The sequence below is a fragment of the Drosophila persimilis genome, unplaced genomic scaffold (genome assembly GCF_003286085.1).
Source record: "Drosophila persimilis strain 14011-0111.01,24,50 unplaced genomic scaffold, DperRS2 tig00000000-arrow-pilon, whole genome shotgun sequence".
NCBI classification, from domain to species: Eukaryota; Metazoa; Arthropoda; class Insecta; order Diptera; family Drosophilidae; genus Drosophila; species Drosophila persimilis.
The window spans coordinates 14118428-14135286 of record NW_020825288.1 but is presented as its reverse complement, the minus strand read 5'-3'; the positions used below and the strand labels follow the sequence as shown (position 1 = coordinate 14135286).

Below are 16859 nucleotides of genomic sequence, written 5' to 3'. Positions count from 1 at the left end.
AGTGTGGGTCCCAGTTTCCAGGCCAGTTTCAGCTTTGTGGTCGGATGGTTTAGAATGTTTTGTCCGATTTGCTCTTGTGCCACTTACTTGTTGATGAACAGTCCGTGTGGAGCACCTCCGGGGTGGTCTGGCGGCTGATATAGGGCGGAGTAGTGGGCCACAGCTGCGGTAAAGGGCGCTGCCGGTCTTTTTGGCTTCGCAACTGCAGACTTTGTGGCTCGACTTTAAATGTAAATGCGAAGAATGTGGAAAGCACGGAATAGCCATGGAACAGCGGTTGTTTTCGGGGAGTGCCCTGTGACATCAGGACTTACTGTCATTTGAAGCCACTGTAGGCAGACGCACAAGGCACTTTTGCTCATACAACAGTAGCGTAAACAAACGAGTACCGTTCCAATTGCTCAATTCTTTATTCCGTCAAATATTACTAGCTATATTGAACATTTAGGCATGCCCACATAGTTTTATACGATTGATGAATCATTTTTCTAATTAACTGGCTTATTTTAAGTACTTGCTTTTATTGGATTTTGCGTAAAAAAAAGGTTTTAGCGAAAATGGTTAAACAATTGAAACGTAATAAAACGTAAGAGAAAAATCGTTCCAATTGCTCAATTTCTTTATTCCGTTGAATAATGCTGCCTAACTAAAACCTTTAGGTTTGCCCACATAATTTTATCCGATTAATGAATCAATTTTCTACCTGATTGACTAGTTTTAAGTACTCTCTTTTATTGTATAGTGTAGATAACAAGGTTTAAGCAAAAAAGATCAACAAAAACCAGTGGCAGCGTAAGTGAATATGGAATGTAACGTAAGGGAGTATGAAATGTCACGCCAACCGGAGCTTGGGCCCAGCTATACCCTATTTCGTCAATATATATGAAGAAACTGTTTTTCCAAGCTGTTTAAAAACGCAATTAATATAGAAATGATCTCAGATTGTTGTGTTTTGGACATATTAATGCATATTATTGTAAATATACCTCGATCTCGATTCCCATTCTTGGATTCTGTAAGAAGACCAACACCTTAAAAATATCGTTGATATACCTTTAAAACACAAACTGACTAGTTTTGGCCTTTATTGGTGCATTAGATGACAAACATTCTCTCAATTCTATAACATCCATTTCCCCAGGGTATGCAAAGTGCTGCTCGATTTCACGGCACATGAGTCTGGCCAATACAAATTGAATGTTGCCAGCAGCATAACACGTAAGAAAACGTAAGTGAGTATGGAATGTAAGGGACATTGTTGAGGGGGAAAAGGACATTGTGGCGAGGAAAAATCCCAGAGAAAATCCCTAAAAAATCCCACCAAACTTGAGCGCCAAATATAAATTGTTTGAATGCGAATCATCGATGTTTTTATTTCTAGGCCCTTTACACTATGTTTGAAAATCTGCCCCAAATCCAATTGAGGTGGCAGTGCTTCGATAAGTCGGGACAGCTTATCGCTGGTGGTGCCAGTTCCTCGATAGCAGAATAATATACCGAAAAATACGGTGCTATTAACAAAATACCGTAAATTGCTCGATTTTGGGCTTCCGTGACGTCAGTGTTGACCCGAAAATGTGTAGCCGTTGGATATTTAAATTCTGCTGTTCAACAAGCATTGGGGAATATTTTCCCCATCAACATTGCATGCCATCGCATTTATTGTTATTAAAATAATTTTAAGAGTGAGCTGCCGCGCTTTTTAATGATATTCATGAGTTTTATATTGGTATATTCTTGTACATGATAAAGGCGCGCAGTGCTTTTTTGGGGCCAGTCTTGTCCGAGCTGAGTGGGTGGGGATGTAGATGGTGCTGGTGCTGGGGTGTTTTGTGTGTGCGTTGCCGGCTGAGTTGTGGTCACGCGCGTCCATGGCTCGGCCCCAGAATGTGGAGCAGAGCAGCGCAGCGTAGCTTTATGGCTGTTGTTGTGGCAAGTATTGCCTGTGGTGTCGTATGAAATGCGCTTGGAATTTACCAGACAGACCTTTGCCTTGTCGTCCACTCCTCCTACTTGGCCTGGTCGTCGTCCTCGTCCTCGTCCTGCGCCTGTGATAATCGCCCCGCTGGCTGCTTGACAGGCAAACAATGCTGTGAATTTGATTAAAATCAGCCTGCGTGTGCGTCTTCAGCTCAGGCTGCTCTTGTGGTTCCCTCTGCTTGAGTTTTGTCGTTATTGGAGCACACACACACACCACTCACATCTGGGGCAAGCTGAGCCTGGCTTATAGCCGCCTCGTTTGTAGCCGCAGTCCGCTGCAGGCGGTGCGTTCCACTAATTGCCAAACGCCAAAATTTGGCCTGGGAAATCGTTGGACATATTGAAAGTTCCCTTTCGTTTGCTCATATTTAATAGTGGTATTTGTGATGAGGTGATGAGCAACAATGTACTCGTAATTACCTACTGCATGTTTTTTTTGTGGAGCAGTTGTGACGATCCACAAAAACACTTGCTGGAATGCCACTAATATCTTCCCTTGGCTGGCTTACAGTGAGAAAAGAGGAAAATGCATTTCTCCTCTGCGTTGCAGTGGCTGCTAATGAGCTCCAGCTGCCAGGGCGACACTTATAGTAAATATGTATGGCACTTCTCATTCGTCTCCGCCACCACCTCGAGCTCTTCTTTCTCTTTCTCAGCTGGCTTCTTGTGAATTTGCAATGAGGCTAAAAGCTAATTAGTTGCCTGGATTTCCCAGCTTCCATTTTCCTTCTCTCTCTCTCTCCCCCTCTCTCTGTTTGTGACTTCCTTCCTCATGCTCCAACCAAGCGTTAATTTTTCCTCTGAATTGCACACAGGAGGCTCCTTAGGTGGAACGAGGGTATGGAGGAGTCGCCCCCACACACACACACCCACACACCCACACACATACAGACACACACAGAATGCAGGATCATCCACACGGCGAAACGAAACGGATGTTCTCGCGCCACGTTGGCTCCGGTCCCGGTCCAGGTCCAGGTCTCCCTGCCAAGCTTTTTTTGTGGGGTTGCAGAGGGTGTGTGTGTGTGTGTGTGTGTGTGTGCTGAGGGGGCTGCAGAATGTTAATAAATCTTATTTTTATCATTTGGCTATAAATACTGAATTTTTAGCTCCGGCCATGCTCAATTTATGGCCATTATTTATGTCGGAAAAGCGAAAACCTCAAACATGCTGCCACACTTTTTGCTCTCCCTCGACCATTGCTGCTGCTGCTGCTGGCCTGCATTGTGCATCCATTTTTATTTGTTGCTGTTTTGGCCAAAAGAAGCAAAGAAAGAAAGATACACGGGCAATATTATTGCAATTTTCCAGTTGCTCCGCCCACGCCAAATCCTCAGGGGAAAAGGAGATGCCAGGAAAACGAATGGCACAAAGAGAAATGAAATATGAAAAATTGCATTACACCTTAATAAACACCTCAGCTGGCGAACCACACCGGAGCGGATCGCTACAGAGCGGGGACTGGATGTGGGAGCCATCAGGCAGGATCAGAGCTAGAGGTATGACCATACATACATATCTCCCCAATCGGCGCTGGAGTTGGAGTTGCAGTCCGCGTCGGAGTCGGGTCGGTGGTTCGGGGTCGGAGGGAGAGCTGCTGCAGCTGTGTGTGCCCTGCAGTGGCCATAATGAAGATTGTCCGCGGCTTAAGTGGACGCACGTTGCTCGCCCGCTGGATGGATGCTGTACCACTGTGTATGGATGTTGATGGGGATCCAGTTGGAGATGGGCTTGGGCTTGGGCTTGAGCTTAGGCATGGGAATCGGGACTTGGTCATGGGCAGGCGGGGGCTCGACAGGTAACTTTACGATCGCGATCATTTAGGCGCTCATCTGGCATAAAATTGTTAGAAACGCCCCGTGTGTGTGCGCCTCTGGGTAGGATGCTCCTCTCTCGCTCCCTCCTGGCCATAACGTTTTTGCCATTAAATTAATAAATTAATGCGATCGTGCAACAGTCGATCATGTGGCCAGTTGCCAGTTGCCAGCTACAGGTTCAGCTGCTCCCCGCTCCGCTTGTCAGAATTTCCAAAATCTCAATACAAAAACTTTATTCGTCTTTAATCAGAAATTTGTGGGCACTTCTTCAGCCTCAACCCAAACTTTGTACAGTGTTCTGTGATAGTAGTATCTTAAAATATGTAATTCATTTTGGCAGAGAAATGAGTTTCGAGAAATTGTAGTACCCTTGACTTCTACAAAATGTCCAATCAGTATCGACTGTCCATATCCATATCTGTGAAGCAGAAGAAACAGTCATATTCTACTCCACATAAGCAGCCTCTTATTGAATTGATCATCTTGTTTATTCTGGCTATACTTTCCGAACGATCTGCAGACACTGTGCTTAGGTCTAGAGTCCCAGTCGGAGTATGGCCTGAAGAGCATTGCACACTCGTACTGGCAGTACACCGTTCGGTGCTGGTCGTGATCGGAAAAGTGGGTGTTGCTAAGTGTTTTGGGGCCTCTTGGATGCTGGTTGCTGGTTGCTGGAGGTTGCAGACGCAATGGCTGGTTGCTGGCCGCAACTTTCGAGCGGCAACAGAACCAGTCTGCCATTTTACAACCTCTCAACCCAACTTGCCTCCACTGCTCCCCCTGCATCATTAACGCGGGGCAACGACAACAACTGCAACTGCAAGGAGAGGAAATAATTGCACGGATGGCACTGGAGGCCGTTCCCTGGATGCGGCTCCACGGTGGATTGCCGCGCCACGCTCTGGCCGCATCGCTGTGTTGCTCTGTTAATTTTACAGCCATGTCTGATATTGCTAAATGGCTGTGAGTGGATTCGTTTAAGCACCAATTTTATTACCAACAAGCATCACGTTGCATCTGCATCAGTTCGCTTCTCTCTCTCTCTCTCTGGCCCAATGGGGCATGGCTCCAGTCTCTGGCTCCAACTCCAGTCTCTGGGTCTGGCTCTGGCTCTGGCTCGGTTTGTGGCAGTTGCTGTTGCTCCTGCTGCTGCTGCTGCTGCCGCTGCAAGTGGAGAGATCCAATCAGGTTGCGCCTTTTTGCTTCAGTTCCAAACAGAAACCACTACAACCTCCACTTGTGGCCATTATGAGCTGGCAGTTGTTATTTTTGTTGCTACGGTTTCTTCTGGCTCTTGCATATTTTGCATTTCCAAGGAGGCTGGGATAAGCAGAAATTATATGTACACGATATACACACATACAGCCATACAACGAAAAATGAGAAGGAAAAACAACGCCCCTGCAGCTGCCATTAATCGTTAATCACTTTTACATTGCACTCAAATTATATATTTATTGCAGCCAAAAATAATTTGTAATTTTTATTGCCACTTTCAAAGGCCCTAAGCACATGGTTTCGAACTTTGAAGATAGTTCATATACAAGTGGAACGCAAGTATACGGAAGTTATTTCATATTCAAATTCACTCTTTGTGATTCTTTTTGTGAAAAATTGAAATTTTCCAGCCTTTCAATTTGACATTCTACAGATGCGCATTTCCCGCGAAAAGTCCATCGAGGCCAAAAAATTAAAAGTCAATAAAAGTCGATGTTTAATAATACTTTTTCCTCTATATTTTTTCTAAACATATTTTCAGCTAATTTAATTTTGATTTTAACTTGAACTTAACGGTATATTTTGGTATTTGTATGGTCATGTTTTCCTTTATTTTTATCTTCTATCAGGAAGATGATTCCTAATAAAAAATGTTCCTTAAATTCTCTCTAACATATTCAACTATCATAAAAAATCTCACTAAACTGGCTCAATATTGGTTTACATTTTTTAATATATTTTAAGCCAAGAAATATCTGTTCCGTGCGACATGTCCCATTCAACAAAGGATTAAATTAAATTCAAAATAAAAACTAAACGTATTTGAGTAAGATTATAACCATTTTAAAGGAATATCAATGCACAACATTTATCAAAAATTCGCATCAATATATGGCACACTTTTGCTGAAAGCTTAGTTTTAATTAATCCCGGCGAAAACCACTTATATTTTTGTCCCGTGAAAATTCCTTGGTTTATTAAAAAAAATCTCGTATAGGAAAAGTTGCCCTAAATCGATCTTAGTACAATCGAATTAGTACATCAAATTTAAAAAATATAATTTAACTTTTAAATAAATCTTTCCTACTAAATATAAAGAAGTGGTCAGAAAAAAAATGGGATGAAAATGAGACCTAAAAGTGGAGGAGTTAACCAAGCATGGGATGGATATTATATTATATTTTAAGACTCTTATTAGTTGTTTAAAGGTAGTAAAAACTCCAGAGTCTCTAGCAAACCATTAAAAATATTGTCCTTCGGCTTTAAAACGCTCCAAATTAAATTAAATATAATCAAAAGAAATCGGAAACCCTTTGAAATACCTCTACCGTTGAGGTTTTCCTTCGATTCGATTAACGCCAAAGTGTTAACGATATGATAAGAGATATTTACAATGTAAATGTGGGAAAATAGTGTTATGTAAAGTCGAGCTGATGCTACAAGTCCGATATGTCATCGGTGGGACGAGACACCAAAGATATATTTAGATATCATGAGTGCTAATGTGAAGTGACTTAATCGAGAGTTGTCAATCTGCAGCTCGCATTACACTTGATTGGCTCACGTCGGTATTGGGATTGGGCATGGGACTGGGACTGGGACTGGGCCTGGGCCTGGGCTCGATGTCCGGTTTCTGATGATCCCGTTTATGTGTCGACTAACTGCTCCACTTATTCGGAATCGCGCTCGGGAAAGCAAATGAAAACTCATTGTTTGACGGTGCTCAGGTTACAGTTGCAGCGGGGGAGTCCCCCGGCCAAGTTCTCAATCCCATTACCAAGGACAATGGACCACCCGCCAGGGCTTTGTTTCTCCTGCGGAGGGGGAGGTTCTTTTTTTAAAGCCAGTCACGTGCCATCAACGACGACACTTCTGACATATCCGGCGGACCACACGCGCCGACGACAACCCCCTTCTGACCCTCTCCTTGAGCCCGGGCAAGGCTGCGGGCAAGTGTCAAGGCAGAGCCAGAGCCAGAGCCAGAGCAGAACAAAAAATTAGCGCATCACGTGCGTCTTCTGTGCCGCAATATCCTTTAACTGGCAGCGTTGTCCTTATCCTTATCGCTATCACCATCACCATCACCATCGCTATCGATTTCGTTTAATATGTTAATCTGTGCCAGGTCGGTGGTATCCCTACCCACCCTCTGGCATCCCCCCACTGCTCTCTGTCAGCCTGTTCATTAGTGGCTCATAAAAGAGGTTTTCCACCAGAATTTTCCTCTGATATTGGTTGCTTCTTGACTTTTTTTATTGAAGACCTATAAAAATCATTGGTCCTGGGTCCACTTAATGGGCGCCAACCAGAGAAACGAGGCAATCAAATAAAAATCAACGAAAAAGGCTTTAAACACCCATAAGACTAAGGGCACTTATCGGTGGAATATGGCGGTGGAGAGAGCATTTATCTCAATGCGAGAAGGAACTAATTACTCCCCTGGAGTGGTTCTCTCCCGCCTACCCCCTACTTTCTCTCTCCCTCCCCATCGGCTTAATGCCTGCGTTAATTGCCGGGCGCTGAGATTTTTCACTGCTTACATTTTATTTTAATGGCATTTCCCGGTAAAAACCCGTGAAAAGTTCTTCCCAATTGATCGAAATGACTTGACTTCGGGCCGTGAAACCGTTGACCTTTTTTTAATGCTTCGCTTCGACTTCTCACAGTAGTGGAAAGTAGCGGGCCCTGGCTGATATCCTTGCCAAGGGTCTATGATCCGAGGATTAAGGGTTGATGTTTTTTTGGTGGAGAGAAATTATGGAGGGAGCTGGGAATATGATAGAGATTTATGAAGTTATGATTGTCAAGGTTAAATGAATAATGAATGGGTAGTACTTTGGAATAGTTATTTCGATTTTCTCACCAACAGATTTTTTTATTTGGGGAATAAGAGGCAAGATCTATTTATTTTGAACGATTTGGATGAAATGATTTTGTGCTAAAATTCCTTAACCATAAACCATGTTCGGGCCAACTGATATTTGAACATATCTCAAAAAATACTATTATATCGAAATTAGATTTAAATTTATGTGGAAATGTTCTCTAGGGGTCTCCAATTTCTGCCAAAAGAAATAATGGGAATGGAGTTATATATTTCAGAGGATATATTCCTGTTTGGAAAATGTTTAGAGTCTTACATACAATTGAGAATATTTATATTCCTCATACATACATAAGTGAACTACATATTCGATAAGTGACCGATTTCCTACAAAAAAGTGTGTCATCATTCCTCTACTCTAATCTCTGATTTTGTCTTCAAATCAGATTAAATCAGATCAGGTTACTATTCGCTTATGTGGGGTGACATCCACCTCCTTCTTTAGTTTTTTATGCCTTGATTTCTCACACTGTCCCATCCAACCATCCATCCATCCATTGATTGCTCATTTATACTGTATTTTGTGCTGTCAAAGGAGGAAAATGCTTTTGGATGGGCATATTGTGGCAGTCACTGAGGCAATTTCCCATACGCACACGCCCGTCACAACGGCCACACCCACCACCCAACAGCCAGCACCCCACCAGAGCGGCACAGCAGCACAAGTTGCAGTTTCCACCACCCGTTGCAGCATCCATCGTGGGGCAGGAGGAGGAACACCGGCCAAGGCTAAGGCTAAGCGGATATTCATTACACGAACCGCACGCTGCCACGCGCCGCCGCTTTAGCACCCTCTTCGAGAACGGACCCAGTGGGCTGAGCGGATGAACGGACGGATGGATGGAATGGATGGAATGGAATGGACATGGACGCGTCCTTGGACGGGCTTACACTTTACATATGTCACGGATATCCCCGTGGGAGGGTTTTGACTTCTGAACGGAGTCAACCCGCTGATCCTGTTTGCTGTAAATAATGCGATTAACGGCATCACGCAGCCAGCTCCTGATCCTGTTCACCCGCTGCTCCTTGAGAATGGTGGGGGTTGTTAATGAGCCACTGAAGGAACTGCGCTCCACAGAGATTCCCGGATTCCCAGTTTCCCGGATTAGTGATACAAATTTGCGCCTGAGCCTGGTGTGAAATATGAATGGAGAGGCCTCTGAGGGACTACAGTGGAGTACGGGGTGGGGTAGGAATGAAAAATTATTGGTTTTGGTTTGGGTTTTGGGTTTGTCATTGTCTCTCCCCGTACCATTAAAGCGTCTTTAGTGCTTCACGACGTATGCCATTCACTGGCTTGGAAGTAATTTTTATTAACTTTGCCAAAAGTGCACAAAATAATCGCATTAATGTTGCTCTAGCCCCCCCCTAACGCCAGCCCCTCTGTTGGCCACGTGTGAGCCAACTAACTGACTAAATGACTAACTGACTGACTGACTGTCAGGTCGGGCCGTGTCATTGTCGTGTCTGCTCAAAGGTTGGGAAACGCCAGCGGGTCTGGCGCGTTTCCCTGCACCTTTGTCTTTGCCCAGCCGGGTGGGGCGTGTCTTGCAAAGCGCTTGGAAAATCTCATTTTCCAGGCAGGCAACCATCAGGCAGCTGGAGAACGTACCCGAAGCTCGAAAGCCAAGTGTGCGAAAATTTGATAAACGCCGACCCCCAAAAGGCGCATGATTTATGGATCGGCAATGCCAAAAAGGAAGAACCAACCCACAGCCATAGCCATAGCCATAGCCCAGGTCTAAGCCAGAACCAGACCCTGAACCAAAACCAAAACCGAGAGCGCTAAAGGGGTGTGGGTCTGGGTCTGGGTCTGGGCATCGTTTTCCCCGCATAAAGTGCTAAAAAAACGTTCAATAAAACGTTCACATATAAAAATTGACTAAATACAAAACATGACAGACGGCGTGCGAGTATTAATAATAATGCGTTCAGCCGACGGCCCCGTCCGCTCTGGCCCCGTTGGAAGGGAACCCCTTCGCTTTTGTTGCTGTTGTTGTGGTTTATAAAGTGCAAAAAACGTTGTACTCTTTTTCACATTCACATTCGATAAAAATCGCATGATCATAAATTTACACTTTGCACAGCCTCCGCGGCAACGCCCACCCCGAAAAAAAGTGGGAGAAATCGGAGTGCAGCCCGCCCGAGTGGGGGAGTGATGCGGCGCGGCGCGGGGCAGGACAGGGCGATATATACCATATACCAGACACTCGTACACACGCAACGGCAATACGAACCGGCGGCCTCTTCTGGGACGCGTGAACGATTGGTAAATTGTTGTGGTCAGACCTGGTCTTGGATTGGTTTGGCTTTGGCACGGTTTGGATTGCCTTCTCAGGGGTCCTTTGCGATATGCTCTGTGGCAATTGTAATCAGAAGTGACCCAAAAACTGCTCAGGGATCAACTGGTTGATACTGTGGGGCATGATGGGAGATAGTATCCAAAGATCTGCTAGTATATACAAGCCCCTTGCGCACTTGCTACACTCGTGTCAACCCCCGGCTCACTCGCCTCGATTGCTCGCGCCGATATGAGCCAAAAATCGAACGACGACCAACGAATTTTGTATATATTTGCCTGAATTACTAGATACTCCCAAACGATGAGTAATCTAATCGGTGATAGGTAGCAGTTCCAACAACGGTGCCGTATCCATTCGAATCCCAGCATACTCGATCCACTCCCTCTCCTCGTTACAGGGTAGGCTAGGGGGCACGAAAAACTGCATTTATTGCCTTTCGATTTTTTGTACAAATCGTTGAAATATTTTTCACAGAAAAGCCGCGTGCGCTTCACATTTCAAATGCGAATCCTGGGGCGGGGGTGGGCGTCCACACCGACACGCCCATTCAGCGCGCGGTGTGAAGTTATTTAATTGCCAAGCGTTTTGCGCGCGTTTTTAATCGCCACGCAGAAACGCACTCAATCGATTATGTATCTCATCGCTGCGCCTCTCTTTTGCTCTGTCTCTGGCACACTCTGTAGGTTCCGCTCTCTCTTCCCACATCTGTGTTGGGCTTATCGCCTTGACCAAATCCTCTGCTGTCGCATAATTAATGAGCTGCACATCATTTGCATATTTCTAATTTAATCAAAATGATTTGATTCGCATACCCAGCAGTGGCAACAACAACAAACAGCAGCCAGCAACAAGAACAATGGGTAATCTATGGGCCAGGCCATAAAACGTCGCTGCTGCTGCCATTGTATGTGATGCATGTGCATGTCCCTGCAACATTATAAATAAATCAAAATACAATTTCTCAGAAATTGCGATGCACTATCAAAATCTTCCGAGGACGGACCCCCAAACATAAACACGGGCTAAATTTCCACCCAAAACATGTTGATGGGCCTTCGGCTTGAGGGAGGCAGCGGTAGGGTAGGATGCGGGGGCGGGGCAAGTCGGGTGTACGTCTACGCAAATGCAAACGCCAAAATCGCCGGGCCCACGGGAGGAGCAGAGCCCAGAGAGAGTTACACATGCCAAGAAGTGCCTGAAACGAAGGCGGAAAAATCGTTGTTCAGCTGGTTCCTACGAGTATATCCCCTGTCCCCGTCCCCTTGCCATATAACCCACCTAACAAACTCTTAACTCGAGCCCAGCAGCAGGAGCTGCTCCTCTGCTAGCCCAAGTCCACATGTCCTCCTGTGCATGCCGTGCAATTATTTTGAACTTAAATTCGTATTTTGTTCGAATCTTGTAAATGGATCTTGTTTGCCTGGTCCGGTCCGGTCCGGTCCGGTCTGCTCCAGGTCTGGGCCTGGTTCTGGCAAGTGGAAGATGTTGTTCCAGTCCTCTTGTCGCTAAGATTTCATATGCAAAATATATACAAGCTCCAGAGCTATTAAGCAGGATGCACGTATGCGACTTGTGTTTACCCTGTAAAAGTATTCGAGAAGAAAAAGAAATTCATTGGCGCCAGCTTTAATAATAATACAATGTACAAATGTACATATATGGCCTTGTTTCGAAAACATTATCTCAAAGGTGGCGGAAATGATTGCTGGATTGATTAATTGAAAGTCAGCTAATCTTTTTTTGTGCACAGATAATGTTAAATTCGTTGTATTCCATCTTGATAAATCGCTTTGAGGTGCACGAACTTTATTCAGTATACATAAATAGATTAGATTCCTCTTAGTTCTAAGTACAGCCAAATTATGTATGTATAATCCAATAGTATACGAGAAGGAGATGTCTATGGGGACGTTTACAAAACTTTTTCCCATGATGTGAATAAGGGATTACTTTCGTTGGCCATACAGCTATCAGCTGAACTCCTTCCATCCGCCGTAAGTACAGGGTAGCATCCAAGACCAGCAAACTAGTTAGTCAGCAGCAACGACTTTCCGAGTGCAACACGCTAGCCGGCCAAAGAGAGAAAACACCTAAATTGACATCAAATTGACGTTTATTTGGCCAGAGGAACAGGACAGAAACAGCGGCAGGGCAACATGTGGCATGCTGCACAGCTCCGATCCTCGCCAACTATTCACTCGAGCTTTGCTGATTGAAGAAACGGACGGGAGAAAGGAGAAAATGAGCATACTAAAAGCAGTACCACCAACTTTATTTGCTTGACTCATACTTCAGAGTCCTGCTCGTTGAGGCGCCCCACGCCGCTGGCGGTAAGTTCGGGCCTGCGCCACCTTCGGTACCGCCTGAAGCAGCCCTCCTCCTCCAGGATGCGGTAGAGATGCAGCAGGAGAATGAGCATCACCACCACCAGGGTGACCATGGCCAAGATATCGCGGAGCGTCCAATACGGATGAATACCTGCCACTCCGGCATGGTCCCGGTTTTGGGCGAGGACCTGGCCCGTGACCGTGGGCCAGTCGACGTCGAGCTGGGTGTTGTTGAACGGAGCCGTGTGCTGTCCTCTCGGCGGCAGATATACACCCCGATCAGTCATGTAGGTGGCCATTTTGCGGAAGAAGATCGTGCCCCACTCGTTGTCGTTCAGGCCCAGCTCCTTGAGCCCTTCGTGCTGTCTGTGTAGGAGCTCATAGTCCAAATCGTTCAGCCGATTGCCCTCGAGGTACAAGCTCTCCAGATTCAGCAGTCCCGCGAAGCTCTCGACTTGCACGGCCAGCATGTGATTGTGGGACAGGTCCAGGTGGTTCAGCCGAGGGGAGAGCAGTGGCGAGGCCACGGGCAGACGGCCCACCTGATTGTAGGCCAGATTCAGGTACCGAAGACTGGGCAGGAGAAAGAGCTCGTTGGCGTCTTCAGTGCCGCCGGGCTGGGGCAGGGCCTCGATGAGGTTCTTCGACAGATCCAGGCTATCCAGATTCCACATGCCCCGAAGCAGAGTGTCGGTATCGTTGCCATCCAGAAGATTGCCATGTAGGTTCAGATGGAGGACGGAGCTCTTATCGCCAATGCTGAGATGCGTCAGCTCGTTGTTGTCCGCCAAGAGTCTGATAACGCTGCCTTCAATGACAAGACTGGTCACTCCGCTCGCCTCCAAGAACACCGTGTGGGCACTATGCAGATGCAGCTCCGACAACTGTCCGCAGTGACTCAGATCGAGCAGTCGCAGGTCGGCGAGGTGCCCCAGAGTCTGGGGTGTGAGCACAGTCAGCCGATTACCATTGAGCATCAGCGTCCGCAGCTTCGAGTTCTGCCCAAAGATGGTGCCCGGCAGGGTCTCGATCTCATTGCCACTGAGGTCCAGGTGCAGCAGCTCCACGAGCGGATCGAAGGTACCCTCCAAAAGCTGTCCGATCCCATTGGCCTGCAGCCCGAGCAGCCGCAGGCGAGCGAGTCCCTTGAAGGCCCTCACATGCACCGTGTGAATGGTGTTGTGGCCCAGCTCCAGTATCTCCAGGCGGGGAACCGCGCCGAACTGCTCGTCGCGCAGCACCCACAGATTGGTGCGCTGCATCTGCAGGGCACTGAGATTGCCCACCGGTTTCAGGATCTCCTTGCTGATGTAGTAGAGGCTGCAGTTGCGGATGACCAGGCTGCTGAGATTGGGAGTGAGATTCAGCATCTGAAAGGGCACCGAGTATCGGCTGCAGTAGCTCAGGTGCAGCTCCTTCAGCTTTAGAGCCCGATCGGCCGAGAAGGCCACGGACAGATTCTCGAGGCTGCAGTAGGAGTCCGGGCAGGTGGCGCTTAGGTTAGCGTATCCGGTGGCGTAGTTTATGGAGACGGTCTCCCCCGTTGCTGGACTGAGGAGCACCAGTAGGAGACATAGGCACAGATGTAGATACATGTCCCGTCCGATTCTGAAAGACTCGCTTTGTGCACTGAAGTCGAGCATCTGCTCTGACTGCATCTGCGGCTTATCTGCCGAAGGGAGAGGGGGAGAAGTGGGCAGAGCGGAAAGCCGTTTCAGTACTGATAATAACAAAGCGTGTGCTTGAATGGCCCCTGGGAAGCTTTTCTGTGCTGATAACAGCGCATAGCTACAAAGTAGAGCTTCCTCAACATGTGGCCGACGATAAGTCAATGTCAGACTCAACATTGCGATCAGCAACATGATTCTAGGCTGGACCCTAGGCTCAATCAACAGTTGGTGCCACAGTCTTTCAATATTTGTTTAACAAAAGTCCTTAAGGGTGGAATCAGAAAGGAGCCACAGAAAGATGACTTCCATGTACATATTTTCTATATTTTCAACGTTTTGTCAATATTTTGACACTGATAATGACCAGCGTAAAAGGTCATATGGGGCTCCACTCTCTAAAGTTTTCTCTCCTTTGTGCAAATATATCAAATGCCTGGAACATCTTTGCTTATCAGAGACAACCTTCCAACAAGTTCCACATAAAAAGGATTTCCTTGGCAGAGAGGGAGAGAGAGAGAGAGAGATCCTTTAATTCCCTGCATAATTTCAAATCAGACAAGCGTTAAAAACATTTCATTATAACGCTACACAATCGGAATATTTAATGATTTAATCGCCCGGCCAAATCAGGCACAACAACCAGAACGAGCCGAGGCAAACACCTAAGCAGAAGGATGAGTGCCTGCCCCGTGGTTGGAGCTGGAGCTGGTGCAGGCCCAGGGAATGGGACTGAGGCCGAGAAGGAGTCGCTGCAGTCTCGATAAACTGCTTCAAATTCACAGATTTTAAATTTAAAATCGTTGCAGCAGCGGCAGCATCACCACAGAACATGTAAAGGTCTCTCTCAAGATCTCCCATACCATTCTCCACTCCATTCCCAAGCTGGCTGGCTGGCTGGCTGGATGGCTGGCTGGCTTTCTGGATGTCTGGAGCAACGTAGCTTCGATATAATGGCGCGAGTTTCATGTTTACAAAAAAGATTATGCAGTCCCAGCCACAACCACAGCCACAATGGACAGTAAACGTGCAGAGGTTGCCGAGAGCTGAACCTGAAGATGGAACCTGAAAACTGAAACTGGAGTTCTAATTAAACAATTCGTAGAACTTCGCGTTAATTGCGAGAAAACGACTTGAACGTGCTCAACGGATTGGCTGGGATGAGGGGGATGGATACTCGTACCTATCCCCACCTCTCCCCCTCTCAAACAGTTGACACGTTCTGGGGGATTTCTTTTTATGTTTTTGTAGGCAGTGAGAAAGCTCTGCACTTTGCCTAGATCTGGTCTCATTATGGTGGCTGCGACAGCCCGCATCAGTTGATGAGGATGAGCTCTATTATTAACATAACACCACACACAATCGCACACCCTCCCAGACACGCCCCATCGCCCCAGCACGGCACTGGGACTGGGACTGGGGACTGGGGACTTGGACAGCTACATGTGTGGAGGATCGCAAACAGAGAGAAAACTCAATTCAAATTATCGCCAAACAAGATCGACAGATGTTCAACTAAAGCAACAACAAACCAAAATGAAAGAACGAAGATGTAGAGGTAGAGCCAGAGCCACAGCCACAGCCAAAGCGATGGAGAGGTCAATGAGGTGCACCGACCGATCGGCCCCAGATCGATCTTCCTCCGTTCACTGACCAAAACTCCAAGTCCCAGTCCCAGTCGAAGCGAAAGCCAAAGCTAAAGCAGTCGCACGTCTCGCTGAGCAAATAACGCCCCAAAAAAGAATAACACAAGACAGAACTACTCGCAAACCCTTTAATCTAAACCACTTTGGGCAATGGCAGAATGAAGATCGCCCCGATCCGATCATCGACAGCAATGCCACGCATATTTCGCATAGCCCAGGCACACCTTTCCACCAAAGTCCGCCGAAAATGCCAAAGAAGGGATAACCTCAGAGCATGCTCGCTCGGACAACAAAAGCATAGGAAAGTGAGGCCAAGGCACTCAAAAATATGTTTTTGGTTTGTTTCTTGCCAGGGTATGTTTGGGTATTGTTGAGGAGATCCGGAGCCACGGGACAGGGCAGGGACAGGGCACAGACAGGGAACCCTAACGCAGCGCTACCGTCATCATCAGCACTCCATTCTTCTGGTCGATCATCCTCACTCGTCATCATGCTCGTCATCATGTCCACATCCACAGCCAGGCACGGCACGGCACGGCACTCACAGGGTTTCAGGCTTATCAGGGCCGATTAATCTGCCATCGCTGTTGCTGATAACGCCAGCAAATGGACGACCCTTTGCCTCTCTTACTCTCTGCGGGAAGAGAGAGAGCTTGAACCGAGCCTGGATCCTCTTCAACCACAACCACAACCGCAACCGCATCCGCATTATTGTTAGCCCAGTGCGCAGTGGCAGCCAACACTCATGTTTAAATTATGATGGCTTCTAACTTGCGCCCCATCCACAGCCCTCGTCGCCGTCAAAATCCAATGTGGGCATATGGGTTACCTCTCCATCTCCATCTCCCTCTCACTCTGTATATCTCTGTCTCTTTCCGTTGTGTGGTGATCGTGTCAGAAGTCATGCTGCTGCTGACATTCCTGACGACCCATTGACAAATGCGCTGATTGAGGACCCATTCTTAAAGCGATTGGTTCAGAGAACAAATGCCAGAGCGCCAGAAAAGAAATGCA

At 46.9% G+C, this 16859-nt stretch overlaps 1 protein-coding gene across 1 annotated transcript; it reads right to left on the bottom strand.

The window, feature by feature from the left end:
- Positions 1-12300: 12300 nt before the first annotated feature.
- LOC6587346 (insulin-like growth factor-binding protein complex acid labile subunit) lies at positions 12301-14226 on the bottom strand. Its single transcript, XM_002013629.2, has 2 exons — positions 12496-14226; positions 12301-12413 (listed from the first exon to the last, which is right to left on the bottom strand). Exons 1-2 carry the CDS (start codon positions 14188-14190, stop codon positions 12396-12398), a joined length of 1713 nt encoding a protein of 570 aa, XP_002013665.2. The 5' UTR covers positions 14191-14226; the 3' UTR covers positions 12301-12395.
- Positions 14227-16859: the final 2633 nt, after the last annotated feature.